This window comes from Lutjanus erythropterus, chromosome 5 (assembly GCF_056507025.1).
Source record: "Lutjanus erythropterus isolate fLutEry1 chromosome 5, fLutEry1.hap2, whole genome shotgun sequence".
Classification (NCBI taxonomy): Eukaryota; Metazoa; Chordata; class Actinopteri; order Lutjaniformes; family Lutjanidae; genus Lutjanus; species Lutjanus erythropterus.
Genome location: NC_139321.1, coordinates 5,263,041 through 5,288,398, shown reverse-complemented (window position 1 = coordinate 5,288,398; position 25,358 = coordinate 5,263,041). Strand labels below are relative to the sequence as shown.

The window sequence follows — 25,358 nt, the reverse complement described above, 5'->3', positions numbered from 1 at the left end:
CCCCATGGCAACCACACCATTTGGTAATTCTCACCAACAGCTGCAACAGTGTTTAATAAAATATAAAACCAACACACAACTATGTTAATCAACTGTGGAGGGTTTGAGAGTGTCTATTCTGCGAAACACACTAACACATTGTACCAGACCCCACCATGATGGCTGCTGTTCAACCCCAGCTTGTTCTTTCTGGTTGCCGTGGACGGAAACGATCCATGCAGTTACACAACTTTTGTTATTACGTTACAGGACCAAAAAAGCAGAGACACACGGGGAAAGAGACAAAAGAGAAACCAGAGAGGGAACACACACCCGGATGTGCGTGAGATAAAAAGGTATCAACCCTATTTGCTGTGTCATGGTGACCGGGCACCAAAGCAGCACAGCAGCTCACCTCACTGAGCCACAGCTGGTTTTGGAAGAGATGCAAGGGGATAAATACAGGGCTTGAGCAGGAGAGAGGGAGGGAGGGAGGGACTACAGACAGCCAAACACAGGATGAGACAGACAAGAGTAACGGAGGAGGAGGAACAAGGGAAGAAAAGTTTGGTGAAGTCAGAGAGGTGTGGAGCAGCCCTGCAGGGCGGTACAGTGAGAGATTAGTGAGCGCGGCATGAATGACAAGAAGAGGGAGGGAGTGTGTGTGTGTGTGTGTGTGTGTGTGTGTGTGTGTGTGTTTGTGTGAGGAGGTCTGTTCTCCTGCGAATTCAGTTTTACAACCAGTTATCTAAGTTTGACTGAACCAGTCACACCAGCCTAGACTAGGGAGACACAACCCAGGTGAAACACTTCCATTCAAAAGTGTGTTGTATGTGTGTGTGTGTGAGAGTGTTTATAAAAATGACCAAAAGACCTGCTCAGAAAGATGGACGAGTGGCAGAGAACGGACACAAAACTTCCCAGAACGGTGGGAAACCGCAGGACGAGGACAACAGGAAGGTGGAGCTGGGGAAGAAGGTGACCCTGCTCCGAGGGATCTCCATCATCATCGGCACCATCATCGGAGCGGGGATCTTCATCTCTCCAAAGGGCATCCTGAAGCACTCGGGCAGTATAGGGATGTCCCTGATTGTGTGGATCGCCTGCGGGGTGCTGTCACTCTTCGGTGAGTGTGTCAGTAGATGGGAAGATGTCTTTGAAGGGGAAAGCTGCCGGTGGAGGTGGAAGTGTCAAAACAAGTTTTCTGTCTGGACACAGATTGAATAAGAAAATAATAAACAGAAGTCCAGAAGTGTAGCAATGTGTCACACTTCTCCTTCTTCCAGGAGGGTGAACTTCACAGGAAAAGGAAAATATAAAAAAAAAGTCCTACAAAAAGGGAAGAGTTGCGGTGTTCCTCATGTTCCTTTTATTTTATTTCTAAACTCTAGTGTCATACTTCTCTTTATGAGAGACTTAAGTGCAAATAGTATGACTTCACTTCAAAACAACACTGTAAAAAATCATGCTCTGTAAAAAAAAAAGTTAAGAAAACTGAACAAAGTTGTTGTGATAATTTACTTTTCTTCTTTAGGTAAACCCTGCAAAATTTGCATTTCAACATAGTACAGAAATTGTGATGGTGATATGTGATACGATTAGTGGAAATGATCAGTTTTGCATTACAATTTTCATGTTCACTGAAAAAAAGAAAAGATTAAAATCGTGATGATATAATTTATTAATTAATTGTGTAGCCCTGTTTCAAAAACTGTTCACAGTGAGCTGTTAGACAGATTGGCCATTATTTGGGTGCTTGAAAATTAAATGGTTGCAAATGAGAATATTAAATTATTAATCATTATTCACTCTTGCATCAATGGGTTTACTCGATATTTTTAAAAATTCAGATTTTTCGGGTGTCTGAAACTCACACAAGATCATAGTTTATTTACAAAGAAAGTAAATTGTGTCAACAAAACATTAGTTGGTAAAACTTTTTCAAAACTTCAACAAATTTTTTCTCATTAACATGAATCTCACCAACACAAATATATACATTTTATTTGTTCAGGTTAATTAAACTTAAAATTTCTAGTATTTATCGAATTACTTGAAGTCTTTTTTTAATGAGTTGAATGAATGTACTGTACAGAGTTTACTCAAGTTAAGTTTCAAAAGAATCATGTTAGCAGACTTCCCAGCATGCATTGTTTGAGAAATAAACTGTCCTGAGCAGCTGCAGCTGTAAATTCTTTATGTCAAATGAAGGACTGACTTTAAATTTGGAGTTTTTAGTTCAACTTAATATCTGAAGTTTATTGAATAATTGTTATTTTCTGAAGTGTAAATGAATCAATATCAAGTTTATCTAAACAGAAAAATGTATTTGTTTTGAATGGTAAAATTACCTCAACTTGTCTGTTCAAATTCAGTCAATGTGGCAAAATTTTATTTTATTCATTTTATTTCTAGAAACAAAAGTTATACTTGATTTGTGAAACTTCTGACAAAAAAAAAAAAAAATCTGAAAAAAGATTAAGAATAGACTAAAATTACTTTTTTAAAAAAAGCTTTTTATGTGCAGCCTAACAATAAGAATACTTTTAATTTTCACCGTTTGATTTTCTGCCTGATATCTACCTGCAGACCTCACTGAATCACAGCAGTTTGTGGCAGGTGTGAATGAATCTAATTAGCTCATGAATAGCAGTGAAACCAGGCCTAGTTTGAACTTGCCTCCCACCACAGGATGAAACTGCAGACTTTCAAAAAGAAAAATCACTGGTGGGTTAGTTGGTAGATCTGCTGCTGTTGGTCTACACTATAATCAATGACATGAATATTGATTAATTGGGGAAAGTGTGATGAGAAGTGACAGATGGCTGATACATTTGTTATTTCACAAGAACTGTTACGCTACCATTTATCAAGATCTGTGGAAGGTGTTTGATGGGAACTTGGATGCAACAGTATTCTTTTTTTGCCCCAGGGCCCTCAAACAGGTTAATCCTGGCAATGGGATCAAGGAACTGAATCCAGTCCTGATCCACTTGAGGCTGCAGACAGAGCAGAAAGCAGGGTAAAACAAACACAGGGTGCTGCAAATATGAGAAAATGCATAAAGCTCCGACTTGCATGCATGTTCTATAAGGCTGTTCACACACTGGATGACTTGAGTCCAATTCTGAGCCAACTTTTGAGCTGTGCAACTCATCTCAGAGTCTGACCCTTGGCTTCGTCAAGCGTTGTTTGGCGCGTAGTGTACAGGGGGGAGGAACTGCTCTCGCTCAGTTGAAGCAGAGCCATGAGTTGATTCCCTGAAGTTACAAAACATGAACAATAACACATAATTAACTTCTCTCTGTAAAATGGACAAGCCACACTGTCCTCGTCTACCTCGCCATTTACAAGTCATGATATGCAAACGCCTCTTTTTTCTTTTAAAAGTTTAGGCACACAGAACAGAATGGCATAAACACCTTGTTAGCTTTATTGCTAGCAAACAAATCTCTACCTGCCTCAGAGCTTTTAAACAAATCTATAATGAGAGTTGTCAATAGCTACAACTGTCCACACCATCCATATTTGAACATAGTTGCTGAAAACATGTGAAAAGACTGAGAACTATGCAGTACTGAATTGTGGAGTTACACTGTAAAACTGTTAAACAAAATTGTAAAACAATTTCTGTGTTCAGGATTTTTTGGGCGGACCTGAAACATGGCTCAGTGACATGCCAGAGCCATGGTCCCCCAACACTATACAAGCCCCACGAACCAACACACGAACAACACCACCTCCCCCTGTCCTCACCCTCTTGAACAGTCGGTTACAAACATATCTTCAGTGACTCTCTCAGTTCAAATCAGCCCAGCAGTTCACTTCAGCTCACTTCAGTTCCAACAACCCGACGCAGAAGAAAAATAAAAAACATCCTGTCACTGTCCTCTGGCTCTGGTGACATGTCTGGAAATGTCCAATAAAGCTGCTAGGCTTTCCATGTTTCAGGTTGTTTTCAGGTTTAATGGTGTTTGACACTGAGACAGCGAAGTGGACACTCCCCCAGCATTTCAGAGCAGAGAAAACTGCTCAATTTTTTCTTATTTTCAGACCTAATTTTGTCTAGTTTTCCATTTTTTAATTGTTCAAGTCTATCTGGATGGTGAATAACACATTTCTGTGGTGTGACAAATTCAAAACACATTTATTGTTGCTTCACACAAATTTTAAACGACAGCATTTCTAAAATCATAAGTGTATGCTCACATTAAGTAGACAAATATACAGTACAAAACCATGTCCTTGTGATCACACTTCCTAAAATGTGAGTTCAAGGAAGTATTACTGTCTTCTAAATAATATATTATTAATAATAACTACGACAACAACAAAACAACCACAATAATATTAATAACAATAGGTCACCACAGTCTTTCCCGAAATACATATATTTATATATATTTAGACAATATCTTCAGTACCCACCCCAGTCACTGCCTGTTCACCCTGCTGCTGTCTGGCAAGTGATACAGAAGTATCCACCATCAGCCTGATGAGCAGCTCCTTTCCTCCGTCTGTGAGGCCGCTTCATTCATCCTCAACACTCCACCATGAAAAATTTGTTTTATTATAATGTGATTTATCTTTTTATAGTTTTTTTGTGAGTCACAAAAAGGGAACCACAGCTTGATTATTTTGTGAAACCCTGTGTTGTATAACGATAAATAAATCTACCTTGTCCTTGGTCTCTGGAGTCTTTGTACAGCCTCCATCCACCCCGCCCTCCTCCCTCTGGCTCTGCTACATAAATGTTCTGATTTCATTCATTCAGAAAAACTCTCTTACAGGCAGTGATTGTATTTGTCACCACAATGTCATTGGGAAAACATTATAGTAATACAGATTTGTGATTTCTTGGAGTCTGGGTTGAAATACCGCTGCTCCTCTGTAGGCAGTGCTGAAGTCTGATTGTGGCCATGTCTGTATTATAGCGTATATTGTTGCAGTATCCTTAAATCCCCCTGTTTCTGTGCTGTAATGAAAGGTCCAAGCACATTATCCTCGAATCCCCTTCCTTAACCCCTTTCCTGCTCTCCTTAATTCACATTCCCTAAACTTGTAATTAAAATCAGTCCACCTAAATCTTTCTTTCTTAAGTTATGGGCTGAGACCCTGAAAGGCTCCCACAGTAATATATTTTGGCTGATCGTGGGGCCTACGGAGGGACTGTACATTTCTATAGATGAGGCTGAGACAGTTTAACAGCCTGTTCTGTGCCTACCGTCTTGTTTCAGAGCCAGAGCTAATGTGTCACTTCTGTCCCTGCAGGAGCCCTGTGCTACGCTGAGCTGGGGACGTGTATAAAGAAGTCTGGTGGACATTACACATATATACTGGAAGCCTTTGGACCTCAGATGGCTTTTATAAGGCTATGGGTTGATCTCATTGCTATAAGGTAATGTCTGCCTCCTTAACTCAAGTTTACAGACCCTAACCTGAAGCTTCAAGCTGCATTAATCAATATTTTAAGATTAACAAAGGGTCAAATCATGGTGTCATTTGAAAAGCCTCCTTGTAGCGACAGTTATCAGCCAACTGTGTGGCTCCCCTCAGCTCTACGGAGCATTTTAACACTTTTCAGTTCACTGTTTTGTTTTTACGGCCTAAGATTTTACGGTTTGGTTCACTCTCACTGCTTTCATAAACCTTCTTTCCAGCAGCAGGCAGATGTTTTCAGTGAAAGAGCTCTGAGAATCTCAATGTGCACTACCTGCTCAACAGCAAACAGCAGGCAGACACACAGAGAGACCAGCTAGTCAGCATTTAGCAGCTAAAGACTTGGTTGAGACCAAAAACAGAGCTAAAAGAGAGTGAATATTGGTCTTACATTTGTCAGGGCTCCAAATGAATGTTAATAGGTGTGTAAACAGGCAGCTGTTTATATTCACTATAAACATCTTTTACCATAAACAGCTGATCAACCCCAAAGTTTCATGTCAGAAATGTAAAGTATGGGTCCCCAGCATTATGAAACTACCGGATGCTAACACACATGATATAGAACTTTGGGGTATTTGACATTTCCAGGTTCACAATAGGGCTTGATCAGCGGGCAAATAGACTATTTGGTTTTGGATAAGATCACATTTGGGGTCATAATAAGGACGCTACGTTATGTACGTTGCGTGATGACATTAAAGCGACTCCCAAATTGAAAGTCACACAGCCAAAGTCACGTGTCACTGAGACAACTTGCAACACAAAAGTCACATGATGCACATGATGTTATGTGCCTTACAACTTTTAATAAAGTTTTATTTTTGCATGTGACAGTCCTGAGTTTGTTTGAGCCCTCCGTCCACCTCACTTCCTCATGTGTGGACTTTCTCCCTCTTTATATTACATCCACAGCCACAGACGGGTTTACACTGAAACCACTTGAAAAGTCTGGTGTGTCACTTTCAGCCGTGAATGGGTACCGTCCCCGTCCGTATAAGCCACAGAAACCAACGGCATGTGACGAGCTGAATGAGACAGAGCAAGAGTTGATGAAAGCTTCTCCATATAGTTAAACTTTGGTAAATGGCGGAATTTCCTGTGATTTTTTACCAAACTACAAACTGTCTGGACAGTGGTAACCTTTGAGGGAAGAGAAACCCTGAGAGTCCAAAATGAAAGAGCCTGTTATATTAGCCGTCGTATCATTCAGTTTTACATGACTTTGCTCCATGAAACCGTGGTGTGCACTCAACAAGTTGATGGTACACATACAGTACCAGTCAAAAGTTGTTGTTTTTTTTTCCCCGACATTGTAGATCCCTACTGTAGATGTCAAAACTAAGAATTATGGAATGATATGGAGTTATGTAGTGAGGAAAACAGTTTAAAACAAAATACACAAAATATATTTTATACTTTTGATTCTTAAAAAGCAAAAAGAGTCGCACACTGTCTTCTGCTCTTGCAATCAATAAAAACAATGTTATTAAATCTTTGAGAGCAACAGCAGTGAGCAGCGTACAAGTCTGTCAACTGTCAATGCACGGCCTTCTCTTACGCACCTTTTGACCTACGAGTGTGCAAATCTTTGCTCTTTCAAATTTTAGATTCTTCAAAGTCGCCTCTTTTGCGTGAAACTTGTAACAAGATAAAAATGATGCAAAAGACATAACAAGACAAAAGCAAAAAACCATGTTACTACAACAACAAACAAACAATGTAAAAGATGTAACCAGATGAAGAAGGCAAAAGCCAAAACAGCAAAAATGTTAGAAAAGACGTAACAAGACGTAACTTTACACAGAAACAGCTGTTAGAAATATACTTCAGAGGACAACTTTCTGCTTTTATACTGTACATTTCAGGGCCTGTATTTTTTACATAAGTATCCGTATTTCTATGTGAGTAAACCATGTGTGTACGTTTTCCATCTCTGGTTTTTGTGCCTGAACCAAACCATTTCCCAACATAAACCACATGTGTAACGTCATGTCAGGTCGTAATGTAATGTAGTTAAGAGCTCGATGGACCAGCGACTAATAATCTTCCTTCTGTCTTCTGCCAATTTACTCAATAATTGGTTTAAATGTGTAATTTTGATGGAAGTGTGGCTTCTGTGTCACACTCTGGCCTCCTCACAGCTCTGAAACACTGCTGTAAGTAACACATTTTATTATCTCCCACTGATTTTTTGTACAAGTTCAACAACAGAGAAGTGGGTTGTGATGCAGGAATGGTTTGTCTTTTTGATACATTTTGACATGTTCTTGTGCCTTTACAGGGCTTTTCACACTGCACATAGTCCTAGGAAAAAGGAGCTGTTAGCTCCGGGCTAACAAAGCTTTCACCGTGGCACAGTCCAAAGTGGGCTGACCCCAACTTTAGCCCTAGGGCTTACTGGCCCCACTCCAGAGCAGGGTTAGCCGTGAGTTTGTGGGGTTATCACCCAAATATCGACCATCAGTGTAAAACAGGACTAAAGGCTGTTCAAGAGTAGTCATATGTTATTCTAGACTGTAAACATTAGAACAAAATTTGTGTGGAAAGGGCCAAGTTATCCCAGGAATAACTCTTGGCCCTGTTATGACCTTCTTAACCTTAATTTTAGGAAAGTCCTAGGAGCATGCAGTGTGAAAAGCTTGTAAATTATCCCTGGGTCAACTCTTAGCCCAGAATATCCAGTGTGAAAAGTCCTTAAGAACCTTCTTAGCCCTGGGCTAAGGAAGAATGAGAATATGCAGTCTGGTTCTTCAGTGAAACTCATTGTAAACACTGTGAATCCAAGTTGACCACAGCTGTTGTCCTCAAGCTTTTCAGACCCACCTTTGAAACCCACATAGTTCAATACTCAACATGGAAATGTAATAGCTTTGTCATCAGCAGGATAATCAATCCAATGCGTGCAATTTACAGGCAATACAATTAATGATGGAAGATGATTTGCTTCCCAAACATGATGTCTGTCTCAGAGGATTTGTTGGAGCAGGCAAATGCAGGTCCTTCTGTGACCTTGCGAGGTGGGACACTGAGTTTAGTTTCGAGCAGTGAGGTGAGAAAAAGCTCCATGTGCAGCTGTGTGTGTACACAGCCAAGGCGAAGCAGTATAAACAGTCTAGTGGCTATCCTGAGCCGCCCAATTTTATGCTGGCCTCGGGCTAGCGGGACTGAATGGAAACCATGGGAAATGAACAGAGACAGAGGCAGAGAATGAAAACAAGAAGGGGGGAGACAAAGAGAGATTTCCCCGGCTGCAGCAGCTCAGTGGCTGCTGTGGGAAATGAAGAGGGAAATACTGATGAGCCATAAGATGAGCCTGTGGGAGCGGCCAACCTTATTTGATTCTTATTGAAGCCAAGCCTATAGACGGCAGCACGCTGTCCACCTCATGAGCAGGGGATCATGGGAACAGTTTGCCTAGGATGCTGCTGCCTATCAGATATCACACACACACACACATACGCACACAGAGACACGCCTTTGTGTTTGGAGTCATGCGCATGGCTGACACAAACACGTGGGACTTTTTAGTTTACGTGTCAGTCTTGTCCTCTGTGACCCTTTCCACCACACACACACACACACACACACACACACACACACACACACACACACACACACACACACACACACACACACACACACACACACTCTAACTCTGCTGAATCACTACAAATACAGAACACAGATATATGACAGCAGAAATGGCCATTAACAGTGGGATTATGTATATTATTATTATTATATGTATATTATATAAGTATATTTGTTAATATTTATTGACGGATTAAGCAGGTAGTGCTGATATATTTTCTTTACATTTTTTACCTCCACCAAGGAGTTTATAGTCTTGGTGCTGTTTGTTTGTCTGTTAGTCTGTTTGTCAGCAGGTCTGCAGAAAATCTAGAGATGCACCAGTTTACTTTTTCAGTTCCAATTACTTGTAGCAGTAGAAGTAGTAGGAACTGTGAAGGTTTCTTTAAAAGTGTCTTCCGATACAGTTTAGAGTTACCTGTTAAAAATGTAGTAGTATATAACAGCAGTATAGCCTGATTACTTTCTGTTACTTTTGGATTAGCTCAGCGCTCGATATGGTGAAATTGTTCAGCCTAACATAATGTCTTATGTTTGTTGTTAAGTTTATTCATTATTTGACCTTGGTTATGTGCAAATGCACGTTTAGATCAGGGGCATATCTAGGCATTGAGGAGATCTGGGACTAAGCCCAGAGACTGTGACCAAAGTTGTTTTTTGCCTCCACCAAAATAACATTTTTGTGCACCAAAATAACCAACCAATTGATCCCCCCAAATATCACTTAATCTTATTCTTTATTATCCTGTGCATTTCTGAGTAAATGCACAGGATAGACTGACAGTTTACAGTATGGCTCATTTTTGTATTGTGTACATCTTTAATTAATACAGTGCAAAAAAGAAAATTATGTATGCATATAAAGTGTAAAGATTCAAATATATAAATGCTGAAATAAATTGGTTAATTGTACTGAATAGATTGTATCAGCATGGTGTATTTTATTTACTGCATACACTGATGTTGCATTAATCAATAGAACTGCAAATCATACTTAGTGACACACAGCACTGACATATTGCTAAAATGTTAGCAAGCATTTGCTTATGTCATGTTTGTGTCCACCTGATGAATGCAACTCAATATTCCCTCTCTTTTAGATCTGTTTTGGTCTCCACCAACCTCTGAGAAACATATGTTTCTGTAGCTGCTAAAAGCTCCGTGCTAGTCTCTAACTGTGTCTGTCTGCTGTTTGCTGCTGAGCGGGTAGTGTACAGTGGGTCTATCAGAGCTTGTGCCTATAAAACCAACACAATGAGCTGAAAGATTCTAAATGCTCCATAGAGCTGCAGTATTAAAATAAACACTTTGATTACAGGAACTTCAACATGACAAATGTTTGGTTTCTCTTTTCTAGGCCTGCAGGAATGGCAGTCATCTCTCTGGCCTTTGGTCATTACATCCTAGAGCCTCTGTTCATGCCCTGTCATATCCCTCCTGTTGCTGTCAAACTGGCCACCGCCATCGGCATAAGTAAGTATACCAAGACTATCATTACATTAATACATCAGAGTGATAACATGTCACACTGACTCTATTTTCTTAACCTGTTCTGATCTGTAAATGACAGCAGATGTACACTGGTATGATAACTGGTATTAAATTATGCCAGAGAAGAGGATGATGTTAGCTGTCCACCAGACAGACGGTCCCACGACTTTCCTAATCCTACCAAACCTGTCCATTAAATACAAGCACATACCACAACACAAACAGACTCAGCAGCAACTGTGCAAAACTGTGTAAAGCAGCCTGCTGTATAGTCAAATCTGCTGGAGTTGGATGGGGAGGGAAAAATTCAGGTCAGGGAACAAAGTAGGCAATATTGCACTGCAGCAATAATAAAGCCATATTCATGGGTCATTTTTCAGATTTTAATTGGTTGAATAATGATGCAGTATGTCTCAGTGTCACAGGGTGCAGAATTGTAGGTATGTGCACATCCTGTCCTATATTTAGGCCAAGTGCAGTATAACTTCAGTTCAAGAAAATATGGAGAGTATTCTCACACTGTATTAAAGGCTCTTTAAAATAGATATCTATGTTTTAAATGTTTTAAACTGTCACTGCTCACATATGTCTATGCATCCTTTACATTGGATGTTAAGCAATACATCCAGTAGAGGGCGGCGCTCAGAGTCAACCCTGAAGAAGAAGAGTCAAAAGTTTCTGACAACAACAAACATGGTGATGCTGGAGGAGGTTGCAATAACGTACTTCTTGAAAAGAGGCAAAACAGAGCTGGTCTGTGCAGCCATTTAACACATCACAACATGATGGAATTTTATTTCACTGCCTAACTGATGACAAGCATGGCAAATGATTAGTTTATGATCATAAATAGGTGCCAAACTGATTACATCCTGCTGAGGTCATGGTCAAGTAAACAGTTAACACTCACCTGTCTCCTGACACAATGTCAGAAAGTGAATTAGTTCCAAAAAAGTCACAGAATTCACAATCCTGATCTCACCAAATGGTGTGTGTCTTAACTCATTTTCATTTTTATAACTATACTTTTTTCTTGTGACATGTCATTTCACAACATTTTTTTCCTTTAACTACCCAACAGAGTAGCTGATACACACCCATTCTTTCCAATAGAATAACAATGATTCATTATCACAGAGCTGCAGAGGTCACAGAGGTGTGGCTGACTAAGTAGCCTGCTACTTATCAGTGAGGACAAAAATGGTTCTCTTTAAATAGTTTTGCATGCAGACTTTAATTTTGATGACCCCCGCCTAAGGTGGGCCCGGACCGCAGGGAAACAGTGGTTTAAGGTATGTTTGTAACTGACCATTTAGGAGGGTGAGGGACAGGGAGACGTGTCGTTCGTGGGGCTGGGGGACCATGCCAATGCTCACATCCACTACATGTGCTATTGTTGGTACAAGATATCTAAAAGTAATTACCAAGGAGAACATTTGCAAGATATAAAATGAAAATCTGCAGTGAAATGAGCTGGCCACCCTCTACATATGGAAACACAACGAGCCACAGCTGTTGACACATGGACCAGACAGTACATTACATGACTGTGTCTTTCTGTGTCCCTGCAGCCTGTGTGATGTACCTGAACAGCATGAGTGTGACCTGGACGGCGAGGATTCAGATCGTCCTCACCTGCAGCAAGCTGCTGGCCATCGCCATTATCATAGTACCGGGAATGTACCAGCTCTTCAAAGGTAAGACACTTTCGTCATCATTATAAGCATTTATACTACATCCCCAGCCACCTAACCTGACATGCCAGATGGTTAGTTACACAGAACTATCAGGAAGTCGACACTTTCAAAACACAATCGGCAGGTGATTGGATGAACCATCTGTCTTTTCTACTTTTCTGCACTAAACTCTTCAGGAGTCACCATTGTTTGCTTGAGACAAGTTGTTTCAAGGGCACTTCTCGCTGTCATCACACCTAAAATCATGGCCGTAGCTGCCAGTAGTCCCTCCTAAGATGCTGTTTGGCTGCACCACTTTTGGTGTGGACACAAACAGATATAAATTGAAACCTGCCAAGAAGGATTCTTGTGTGACCTTGTGAGTCCAGCTGCATAACAAAGTAACCAAACCAACCAGCCTGTAGGACATGTAGTGTTTGATCCTTGAAACATTCTCAGACTTCACACAGAGTCCTCAGCTGCAACCATTAGCATGGCTTCCTTCTTCTCACACAACAACATGCACTGTAAATATAACCTTGAAGCCGTGCAGGCGGTGACACACAGCTGCTCACAGCAAGCGACAACTCAGGCATTTCACAGTGTCCTCACAGCAGGTGGTGTATTATAAGAGACCCTGAACCACGGCTCCTCCATCAGCTGTGGGCTTCACTTTCTCTACAAAACATCAGCATACATGCAGTCTTACTGAATGCTCATTTCAGCTTTGCAATCAACTGGAACTGCTCGTACATAAAATTTACCTCTCATTGTTATCATTTACATCTTACACTCTCCTCATGATTGCAGCTACTCAACCTGGGACCTGCCAGAGAACAAAGGATAACAGTGCAAAATGTTTTTTATCAGTTCTGTATCTAAAAGTAAACAAACGGCCAGGACAGAACGGAGCTCCAGATGGGGAGGATTTGGAGGTTTCTTGGCATGTAGTTTGATTTTATGACCAGACAGGATCACAAGTCGAGAACAAGTTGGATCTCTTTTACATTCAGATGTTTAGACACAGATACATATATACAGAATATATTCATAAGGCCTTCTGGATTATCCTGCTGTTGGGTGCTGGGCAATATAGAATAGAATAGAATAGAATAAAGTGGAATTGAGTAGAACAGAATGGAAGAGGAGAAATGAGAAAAGAATAGAGGAGAATAATATAGATAGAGAAGAATAGAAGAGAGGAGAGCAGAATAGAGTGGAATAGAATGCAATAAAATAGAAGAGAGTAGAATAATGTGGAATAGAATGTAATAGCATAGAAAATAGTGGAACAGAATGGTTTCAAACAGAATAGAATAGAAAAGAATAGAATAAAATACCCACAGGTGCTCTGAAAGCTCCATATTCATTGTGTCCATTGGTTTGTGATAAATGAATTATAATTATGGATCACTTTCATACAGATCTTTATCAGACACTCATAGGGCTTCAAGGTGGGGCAGAAAAACTCACCACCCCCCACCTGGGTGAGGCACGGCAGCCATTTTGCACCAGAACGCTCACCACACATCAGTTTGAGGTGGAGAGGGAGGGAAACAGAGATCCAGTTACACCGGGGGGGTGATTAGGTGGCCGGATGGAGAGAGCTGAGTTGGGAATTTAGACAGGACACCAGGGAACCATGAGATCTTTAATGAACCACATCTCCAACAAACCAGTGACAGAGAAACTGGGGCAGATGGATGGCTCAAACTCGGGACTTTCACCCAGGAGACCAGGGTTCAGGTCTGTGGGGAAGTTAAAAATCAGTGTTTATGTATATAAAGTTGGTGACTGTAGTTATGTTACGTATATGATGAAATCTCCTGGTCAGTAAAGGAGCCTCTGTTGTTCTCGCTTGAGTATATGAGTTTAACAAAATACATGTTATCTGTCAAATAAGATCTTGGACAGTACGTATGGCACGGTCCATTCTGAAGCTTAACAGTAACATTACCAGTTTTATACAGTGTGTCTCACACATTATCTGGTGCACACAGGAAGGCACCAGATAATGTGGACATCTCTCAGGCAATGTCTCGGTCATCATCACCAGGACTTTATCAAAGGCCCAGATATCTGTAGACCCAGACACACAGAGCCTGTAGAGTACAGGACAGAACACACAGTTCTTCAGCAGCAGGGGATTTTATTTTAACCCAAACCATGACTTTATCCTGAACCTGAGTAATTTTGCTGCCTAAACCTAATAAAAATATGACATTTCAGAATGTTAACTATGGGTTTAATGTCATATGACTTATGCAGCACAACGCAACATATATATTCTACCCCAATCCATTAGCTTTTCTTAAACCTTTGGTGCTGAACCTCATAAAACTGGGACATTTCAGGATCTTAACTATGTGTTTAAAGTGTGACTTAATGTGACGTGACGTGACGTGACTTGAGTACATCAGTACACCTGTGACTGATGCCCTCCAACAGTCATATGTTGCTCTGGAAAACACCACCAATCCATTTATTCTGACGTTTCGGTAAGAGAACATGTTGAAAAAAATATAAACTCTGGTGATAAGAGCAGTTTGGGCAGTGAGTCCACTCCGCATTATCACATAGTGATCAGTACAAACAATTCATGGCTTTCAACAATTCAGTGCAACATTATTGTCCTATTAGATTGTTTTATCTGTTCGTATACGCAGTTTTTGTTAATAAATGTGAGCTGCTGCATTAAACTGAACACTGATTATATTTGAGAGTGCTTTAATCTGTCTGAAATACCTGTTGTTGTGCAGAGGAATGAATTTCTCCAAGCTAATAAGGCAGAGTGCAGCTCCATTCATCTGTTTTATTGTTAAAACTGCTTTTATTATAATTATCATTGTTATTATTATGGATATGATCGCTCCTGGTCTTGTGTAATAACTATCTGCACAGATAATTCCATTGCAGCTACAATCACTCTTCATTTGCAAGCAATTATGGTGCTTCAAACAGTCAACAAGAAGAAATGTGTGTCTTTGTGTGCGTGTGTGTGTGTGCGTGTGTGTGTGTGTGTTTGCAGGAGAGACCAAGAACTTTGAGAATGCATTTGAGCTGACAAATGTAAAGCTGTCTGGTATGCCACTGGCCTTCTACTCTGGGATGTATGCATACGCAGGATGGTAGGTATGGTCCTCACACACACACACACACACACACACACACACACACACACACACACACACACACACACACACACACACACACACACACACACACACACACACACACACACACACACACACACACACACACTATGTACATTGTTATGCATTGCATGATTTACTATTCATGAATGAAGGTAATATAATATATGTTTGCTATTTTTTCACAGTTTTGTTCATTGAGTGTTTCAATGCATACATGAAACAGTATATAATAATAGCAGAACTATGATAATATAACAATAATAGCAACAGTAATAATAACAGAAGTAATAAAAATTATAATAATGCTGCTAATAAAACAAAGCACTGGAAAGAAAAAGGTAAGAGAAAAATATAAGTGTAATGATGATACAAAAAAAATGAACAGACAAAAATAACAAAACAAAGATGAAAACGATCACAATACATAAATGACATTTTCCCTTTTGCAGGTTCTATCTGAACTTTGTGGCAGAGGAGATTGATAACCCTGAACGGTGAGTTTTATTATTGGTAATCTGTATTTGCTGATTTTAAAACCTAAAGGATAATATTTTCTTCAGTAGCAGCATGAATGTCAATGAAGCCCAATTACTCAGAAACATCCTTAAAGCAGCTATAATCATTAGTTTTATATTAATGATGGGTCAGTGGAGAAATCTTTGAATGAGTCTGTGGAGAGTGACACACACACACACACACACACACACACACACACACACACACACACACACACACACACACACACACACACACACACACACACACGAGTGAATGACGCTGTTCTGCTCCTGTTATTATTCTCCCCCCTCAGGACTGTGCCATTAGCTATCTGCATCTCCATGGCGATTGTGACTTCCTGCTATGTGCTGACCAACGTGGCGTACTACACTGTGATGTCAGCAGAGGAGCTCCTGTCCTCTGACGCAGTCGCTGTCGTGAGTAATACTAACTACCCTGCTTTAATCTGAGATGGAAAAGCGTTAAAAATATTATTAAAGTACACATTTTTGAGAACTGGGACGAATCATGTCCTGCGGAAAAAAAAATATTAATACCAACACTATAATTCCATTCTCTTCCATTTTTTTTTTTTTTATTTATTCTTTAAGGATTTATAGATATGAAATGTGTGTAATTTATGAAAAGTTTTGATTTTTTTTTTCTTTTTATTTCTAAATGTTCTGTGTCATAAAACACCGATGTTCCAGACAAGGGTCAACTTCAAACAATTTAAAAATATGTTAAAAGCCTTCAACATCTAAAACTAACAATACCTACTGATAAATGTGCTATTATAATAATCAAATAATCTTTGTTTTACAATAGATTTTTTTATGAAAATGCTGGGCCTTTAAAGTTTTATTCCTGCAGCTTTTTCTTCTAGTTTTTTGTTTTGTTTTGGTTAGATTTGAGCTAACACCAAGAAGAAAAATCTTTGCAGAATGTCAGAACTAAATGTCATCAAAAAGGAGAATGACCATGCTAGTCCCACTGTACCGAGTCTGATAGAGCCCCAAGTTCATACCACGTTCAAATGGGGAGCAGATTTTTTGTTTTTTTCACCCAGTATTCCTGCACAGTTTCAGATAAAGATGAGGCTACACCTGTTATATCATTTGTGTGAATTAGGTTAAGTGGTGGCTGTGTAAGATTGTTTCAGACTCGTGTGATCCAAACATTTTCTGTAATTCCAGAGCATTAAAAACTCCAAAAATAAAAAATAAAAATATTCAAAAAGTCAGATATATATTTTTTCAAATTCCACAGCATGTTTTATGTGACAAAATATTCTGCTTATAAATAAAAATAAAATATTATCAAGGCTAACTGCATTCTCTTGGTGCTTAGTGGTCTATTTAAACCAATTTTTTAGGGTGACAATGTCATAAAATATTACAAAAACCTCAATAGTAGCTTAAAATGCAAATGTGTGATGACAAAAGTGTAATGTCGCCTGCAAGCTAGCTCGGGCAGTCAACACGAGCTGCACCACAATCACACGAGACGCGCCTCACACTCTGTAATACAAACCAAACGCACCCCTCTGATCTGACGGTCTGTTTGAGCCACTGTAACCGTCTCTCCCTCCGCCCGTCAGGCCATTGCTGCTTTGCCCGCTCATTCAGCCCCACCACCACCCCAGCATCCACCTGCAGGGTCCGACGGGGTGTCCAAGATATTTGTTCATCACTCCGCAATATCTCTATGTAAACATAATGTGTGAGGAGTGATGAGGCTGGATGAGGCACCAAACTTCATGGTGGTTTCTTGACTTTTTAAACACAAACCTTTCTCACGCTTTTCTACATCACCTGAAATTAAGTCAGTGGGAAGGGCTGGTGTATCACCTGCATGAAAAATTGGCACCTGCGCTGCAGACACTTTGAAAGGATAAAGTCGTGCACAGATTGAAGAGGGTCAACAGATGTTTGACACAGAGTTCTTTACATTCGGAGCCGATCTTGGCTTTCCTCCAGCGCGGAAGTTGTGTGCTGCTTAAAAGCATGTAGCTGGGATCTCACCTCTGTGCTGTTAGTGGTGTTTACGCCTACTGTGAGCGCGGCGGTTGCCTTCCTGCACTTAACATGTCATTATTAGTGAAGTGTCTCTGACAGCTCGGCTTCCCAGCAGCTGTTAATGTGATTGTTTCAGCCCAGCCCTGTTAATGCTAATCACATCACAGATACCCCCTAATAACAGACACCAGCGCTTATTAGACTGTGGACTGCTATCACTGCTACTGTAAGCCTATAGCTGGGGAAGACTCATTCACTAAGAGATGTCTGATCTTTTCTAATGCAGTTAGCGTTATTGCCCTGTGTACGATGAGTGATAGCAGCGCCTTAAGAAAGGTGTTAAGAGCATTTATCTGTTCTTAGAAGGCTGTGATGGGATAAAAGAATTACGCCCCACACTTCCTTTTTCCTCAGACAGCCGGCAAAAGTTTACATCTCAAAACTTAATTACAGAGTTGAACTCATGTCTGGAACTTTTCTCACGGAGGCCGGCCTCAAGGCACAATTAGTAATTTTAGACGGCATAAATTACAAGTATGTTCACATAATGTACGAGTGGGAGGTGTGACTGATGAAAAGGGCTGAAGAGTTTGAAGAACTGCGTGCAGACAATTGTCATTTTGTGTGTATCTCAAGTCATTAGGCAAAGTTTGAGGAACACTGTAGACTTTGAATGAAAAATGAGCAGAACATTTCTCAAAGCATTAAAAATATAGACCCCAAAAATCAAAAAATACATATATTTACCCTGGTTTCTAATGCTATTAATTCATCCAGAGTTTTGGTGTAAGTTGCAGAGTTTTCCAATATAATGGGACTAAATGGCACTCAGCTTGTGGTGCTCAAAGCACCAAAAAATACATTTGAAAAATTTAAAACAAGTGTCTCCTTCCAGTTTCATGCAGGAACTACTTTTTTCTGCTGTAGACTCTACCAGAACTACTTTCTTTCTTCAACAAACTGGTTGGTGGGGTGGCGTCAGTAAGGGGAGAATAGAGAACAGCGCCACCTGGGGAATTTCATCCCAGGAAATACTTTAAAGAACCTTGAATACTGTGTAGACAGTAGATAGTAAAGCACACAACTAAAGCATATTTATTTATAATAATTTAAGCAATAAACAAGCAGGGACTGGAGCTGCTGGGAATTAAATTAATGGACAAAGGACAAAACTGAAAATGAATGTGCAAAACAGTGAATTACAAAAATTTAAAACTCAGTCCGACCTAAACAAACTACACAAACTAAAGAAACTAAGGAAACTAAGCAGAGGCCACTTGTTGGAAATAAGACTTCACTGAGGATGTCCAGGGGTACGACAGCTACTCACCACAGATACACAACAAACATCACGACAATCCTCACAACAAAAATGGTGCAGTCTACATGGTGTCCCAGCACATTTACTCACATGCAAAAGTGAAGGGACCTCACCATGGGTGCCTAGCCTCCCAACAATATGTTAGCATAAGTTAGACTTCACTTTAACAGCATTATAGTGGCTGAAAATGTTACATGATCATTTATATTCGTAGCAAAATGGTGTCAGATTTTGGACACAAGTATGCTACACAAAATAATCATACACAAACAAATACCCAGTTAGTTTTAACAGATATGCAAAATAATTCAAGAAATTGGGAGAACTATGGCAAAATAATGGGTAAATCAATGAGTAAACTACCAGTTAAAGGGCAAAACAGATAAAGTAATAAGTAACTGAATGCTTAAGCAAAAGGATAAACTGAGGTTAACTAAATGGGCAAATAAAGGGCAAAACAGCAGTGGATAAAAGGGCAGGTGAACCAGCTCAGGCATGGGGTTTAAAATGAATCCAGGTGGGCAGGAAGAACCAGATTCTGCACATGGCCAGCCAACACAACTGGGGCAAACACCAAGAACAGAGACAGAGCAGGAGGCAGAAAAGGGGCAAACAAAGGCCAACAGGTGCCTTATATTGCCTTCCTCTGATTAGGGGATCAGCAAGGGGAGGAGTCAGACCAAGGCTGCGTTCACCCACTACACACAGTCACCTCCACTACAGGAAGTATTCCCACCACATCTGCAACTCACACCAGAACAAATCTAGATCAGGCCAGAAGAAAAATAGATATTTTGGATTTTGGGGGTAAACTGTCCCTTTAATGGTTTCACTACCTCACCGCTCTGCCTAAAATTGTCATTTTTTCCAAGTAAACATACTAAACATACTAAAACATACTAATTGCATTGCTTCATTATCAAGCTGTTTCCTAGAAATGAACTGAAATAACAACATCTCTGTGTCCATTTGTATAAAACCACAAATTCACTTGTCCAAGATAAATTCCCAGTTTTCCCTCACAGTCAGTGCTTGTCCGTACAGGCATGGACTGTGACTAATCAGCACTGAATGGCTTCATGAATAATAAGCAGCTTTTGCTCCCACTTCTGCATGACCCATTTATGACAATTACTGCCAGCAGCCCTGTCAACTGCTCTAATTCCATCTAACTAGCTACAGTTAATAAAATAAGACAAACCACAATTCAATAAACTGATAGCTGGGGACATTTTTAAAGCAGAACCCAGGAAATTTTGGGAATACACTTGTTTGCTTTTTGTCTAAAAGTGTCTGAGTGTTGAGTACAGAGCTGGAGTCATGGCACTGTTAGCCATTATTGGCATAAAGACAGGACAGCAGAGAGAAACAGTTAACGTTAGCCAAGCTCTGTTCAGAAACACACCTACCAACACTGTTGTGCAAGTTCACACTTAAAACGAGCAATCAGAAAGTTCATTTCACAGACTAAAATGAACTAGCTCATGATAGTCCACATTTACAGTCCCAGTTTTATTTTATTAAATTCAAAATTCCTCCTATCAGGGATACTAAAATCTTGCATCATGTCCTTATATTAAATGGTGCACAATATTCATGTTTTTATATTTATTTTATTGGTAAATGTAAAATTGCATTTAACTCAATTCAAATAATTAAAATAACAGCCCAGTCTTCTGCAAAAGTAGGCAGACTTTTGCTTTGAATGCAGACAATTCCTGACATCTGAAAGAATATGAATCATACACACACAAAAAAGCAAGTACTATTATCAATACTACAGTACTACCAGTAATGTTGTTACTTTGAGATGTTCTTGTATTTGAGACACAGTGGGTTGATATAACCTATTTTTTTCAGTGTTTCAACTGAACCACTGTAACAACTGTCCCCACCAAGGGGGTGACAGTAACACTCTGACTTCTTGCATGAAATTAAATTATTACAGTCTTGTAGTACTCTTACTCATTAGTGCACATATATATGTTTCTCATACCAAAAGATATCTTGTATAATCTGTAAGTTACAAAGGAAAATTTAAAAAAACGTTGCAGTTGCCCCTGGTCTCCCCTCTCTTAGAATATTGATTTAGTCTCTCAAAATAGTGAGAAACTCTCTTAAAGTAATAATGACTTACTCTGTCAAAATAATGACTGATGAATTATAGAGAAACATGAGGCTTTGTGATCAAGAAAGTTTTTATATCGACACCTCTGTCCATATTCACGCTTTCTCTCTCTGCTGAGATCACGCTTTATTTAATTGAGCTGATGATGTGAGCGGCGTTATTCCTCTCAGGAGTGAACGATGCTCACGTTCACGTTCATTTACTGCAAACTGATTTGTTCAATTTACCACCACCACCAAAAATATGAGCACATTCAAAGAACACTGCTCTTTTTGCACATTCATGCACAACACTGCCCACCAACACCTCTAAAACTCAATAATAAACATGCCATAAAAATATCTTTGTTTTCATGTTTGAGCTTTTTCTTGACCAACTGGCTACTTGCAACCAGCTAGCTAATTAACACTTCAGCAAATGAACGTGTTTCTCAAGTGTTGAACTCCTGTGTCTCTCTCTGGTTCCACCTGTCACAGACTTTTGCAGAGAAGCTGATGGGGAACTTTTCCATAGCGGTGCCGATATTTGTGGCCCTGTCCTGCTTCGGCTCCATGAATGGCTGCCTCTTTGCCCTGTCAAGGTACAGATGATAACTCTTTCCTGGCCCTCGTCTCAAACCTAAGCACATTCAAATAACAAGTGTTGGTGTGAGGAGTTTCATGTAGGCAAGAGGATGTATTTTTTGTACACTTTTAAGTGTATTGTCAATCTCTGTGTGTCCGTGTGCGTGTGTTCTCCAGAATGTTCTACGTGGCGTCACGTGAAGGACAGCTCCCTGAGGTTCTGTCTATGATCCATGTCCGCAGACACACTCCACTGGCCGCTGTCCTCATACTGGTCAGTTTACTGCAACAACAACAATCATGACACATTCATAACGGTTCATTAGACAACAGTGACAACACTGTCACTACTGTGCACATTTCAAATAACAACCACTGACAACAACAACAGCAATTAGCATTCAACCAAAAAATGTAATGACAACTTCCTGTGGAAACCAAAGTTGAAATAAATATTACTCATCATGTTCCATGTTGATTATCGTCTGCTCTGTGAGCCAAGTCATCTCTCAGGTAATGTGCCGCCAAATATAACACTGTAGCTGTGGTTACCTGCATGTACATCCAGTAACGTATGTAATGTATAACCTACATAAGTTATGCATTGCACAATGTACAGAAGTTAGATAACGTATGTATGTTACTTACTCAAGCTGCAAGGAGTTTTTAACAAGTTATGAAACAGTCTCAATCTTAATCTCAGCTGTTTTTATACAGTTAATCTTAATGGCTGCTATCAGATCAGATTCTCTCTGAAATCAGATGGAACAAGTCTGTTTACATTTTCCCAGGCAAAGTTACAGTGAGTCTTATGTTAGTGGAAAAGAAAAAGAGGTGGATAATTTTACTTTTGACGTCATATTTGGTTGTTTTTGTGAAGGAAACACTGCTGCTTTTGTCCACAGGGGGCTCCAAAATCAACAAAATATGAAGGTTCCCTGTTGTGCCTCTAACATGACATCACATATGTGAACTTACATAAGTAACTTGTTTATTTTAATCCAAAACGTGATCTTTTGCGATGATCTTACCTGAGTAGTTTTTGTGCCTTTATTTTAAAAGTCTAGCCAGATGTTGCATATTTGATATTGCTAAGTTGACCGTGGAGCCGTGCATGTGCAAACTGACACCAGAGGTGTACGTAGGGTGTCGTGGGGTCGTGGGGCCACTTTCTGAGCTGCCGTACGAGCTGGGAGGGAAAACGTGTTGGCATCTACCCAACATGCTGACACATGGTTTAACAAATGTTCTGATGACAGATTTTCGTCAGACTTTAGATTTCCTGCCAGTCAGTTTGAAACAAGAATATGTAATATGTTCTGTTGGCTACAAATAAAAACTTCTGAAAAAATGTGTGTGTGTGTGTGTGTGTGTGTGTGTGTGTGTGTGTGTGTGTGTGTGTGTGTGTGCGTGTGTGTGTGTGCAGTACCCTATGACGATGCTCCAGCTGTTTGTGGGAGACATCTACGGCCTGTTAAACTTCATGAGCTTCCTGCGGTGGCTGTTCATCGGCATCGTGGTCCTGGGTTTGATCTACCTCCGATACACAAAACCTGACCTGCCCCGCCCCTTCAAGGTGAGTGTTTCCACACCTGTATACAGCTGCAGCTGCACTGAGCCGGATCTTATCTGTACCACAGTGCAAACCAAAGCACAGATCACCCACCCTCTCTGTATTCCACATATCTCACCGTGTTCTTTCAGTCATGTTTGATTCTGCTGAGAAAATCTCAGAGTTAGGAAGTAAATAAGTACAAATACTTAAATACTGTATTTAACAGTACTTAACAAGAAGGTGATTTTTATATTTCAGAGCCTGTACTTTTTCACTTATACTTTTTACACATGTATCTGTACTACACCTTTTCAGAATTTGTTAATTCTAGTGCAGTTAAACGTGTATCTTTGTCTCTGCTTACAGACAGTAAAAAGTACTAACACATGTCCCCCGCTGACTTGTCCACAGGTCCCGCTCTTCATCCCGGTGGTGTTCTGCCTCACTTGTTTCTTCATGGTCTTCCTGTCTCTGTACTCGGACCCGGTCAACACAGGGATTGGATTTGCCATTTCCCTCACCGGCATCCCCGCCTACTACATCTTCATCTACTGCAACCGCAGACCAAAGTGGCTTCAGAGGGCTTTAGGTAGGTCAGAACTAACAGTTAGAAAGGTCCAATTTAAATTTACATTCAACTGCACATATTGCATGAGAATATATGGATGGGCAGTTATTCTTCCACTGACAGAGAAATATCAAAGAAATATTTTATGATTTTTGCTTCTCAAATATATTATGTGCTTTTTTCTGCTTTATATAATTGTAAACTGAATATTTGGGGCTTGTGACACCTTTATAACCATGACATGAGACCTATCACATGCCCACAAAGTAATGACATCATTATGACAAGTTCAAAGTGTGTAACTGTAATTGAGGTGAAGGAAAATATTCATGACACAGTGGGAAGTCAAAAGAGAGCCACATAGTGATTTGATAAGCAGTAACATTTCAGATTTTTTTTTTAAAAAAAGGCTTCTCGCAAAACTGGTTCTTTAAGGTTCATCATGTTTGCCTTTTAGAACAGCATTTCCAAAGGTTCATTAAATGAAAGAGGTTTTCCCAGAAGTCAAAGGTTTAAAGTAGCACTCCACATGCGGAGAACCCTTTTGGAACTCGTCTTTTTAATAGTGTGAATTCACTTGAAAAACAAATTATTCTTAATGTTATCTTATTTGATTGTTAATTGTTAAATAGTTCCATTTACGCTTCCTCAGAACTCAAAGATAATCATGGAAAAGGAAGTGAGGCGAACCCTCAGGTAGCGGCAATATCCCCGACACAGCATGTTCGTTTTGCAATGCTAATAAGCTCTTGCTAATGTGCTAATTGCACATTTTTGCTAATAGCATCTCATTTCTGTTGTATGAGCTTAGTAATGTGCACATTTCCAGTTTGTTACAGCCTTATAAATGCAAATGTTTTCCACCAACTAGTCTCATTAGCTTAAAGGGACAGTTCACCCCAAAATCCAAAATATATATTTTTCTCCTGGCCTGTAGTGCTATGTATCCAAAAAAATACGTTTGTTAAATTCAAAACCAGTGTCTCTTTCCAAAAAATGATGACCCGATCACTCAAAATAATCTAGAAACCTTGTTGTGAGAAGTTACATGTAGGAACCACTTTGTTTTACTGCAGTAGAATCTACCAGAACTCTCCTTTCTACTAGAAAGAAAGTACTTCCTACAAGAAAGTACAAGTTCTGTGGATCATATCACCTTTTTCAGTTTTAATTTTGTACTTAACATGAGAGATGATGTGTTTGTATTGTTTTCTTTGTGTCCTCAGACTCCTTCAACAGAACCCTGCAGATCATCCTGATGGTCGTCCCTGCCGACCAATAACAGCGCAGAAACGCTGCACCAGATCACACATACTGAATATAATTGAACTTAACCTCTTAAAATCAAACTGGTGTTGTATACTCTCCAAAAT

At 39.8% G+C, this 25,358-nt stretch overlaps 1 protein-coding gene across 1 annotated transcript; it reads left to right on the top strand.

The window, feature by feature from the left end:
* The first annotated feature begins 813 nt into the window (after positions 1 to 813).
* Positions 814 to 25,358, top strand: slc7a11 (solute carrier family 7 member 11). Its single transcript, XM_084718582.1, has 12 exons — positions 814 to 1,105; positions 5,251 to 5,377; positions 10,370 to 10,485; positions 12,075 to 12,200; positions 15,208 to 15,307; positions 15,784 to 15,828; positions 16,146 to 16,269; positions 21,776 to 21,879; positions 22,040 to 22,136; positions 23,289 to 23,438; positions 23,829 to 24,006; positions 25,212 to 25,358. The coding sequence occupies exons 1-12, from the start codon at positions 841 to 843 to the stop codon at positions 25,265 to 25,267; spliced, it is 1,488 nt and encodes a 495-aa protein (XP_084574708.1). The 5' UTR covers positions 814 to 840; the 3' UTR covers positions 25,268 to 25,358.

Bases quoted from the DNA above. Each gene is read 5' to 3' on its own strand.
- slc7a11 (XM_084718582.1), top strand. From the start codon at position 841: ATGACCAAAAGACCTGCTCAGAAAGATGGACGAGTGGCAGAGAACGGA. The intron at 15,308-15,783 runs GTAGGTATGGTC...TCCCTTTTGCAG, and splicing joins ATGTATGCATACGCAGGATG to GTTCTATCTGAACTTTGTGG. The intron at 22,137-23,288 runs GTCAGTTTACTG...GTGTGTGTGCAG, and splicing joins TGGCCGCTGTCCTCATACTG to TACCCTATGACGATGCTCCA.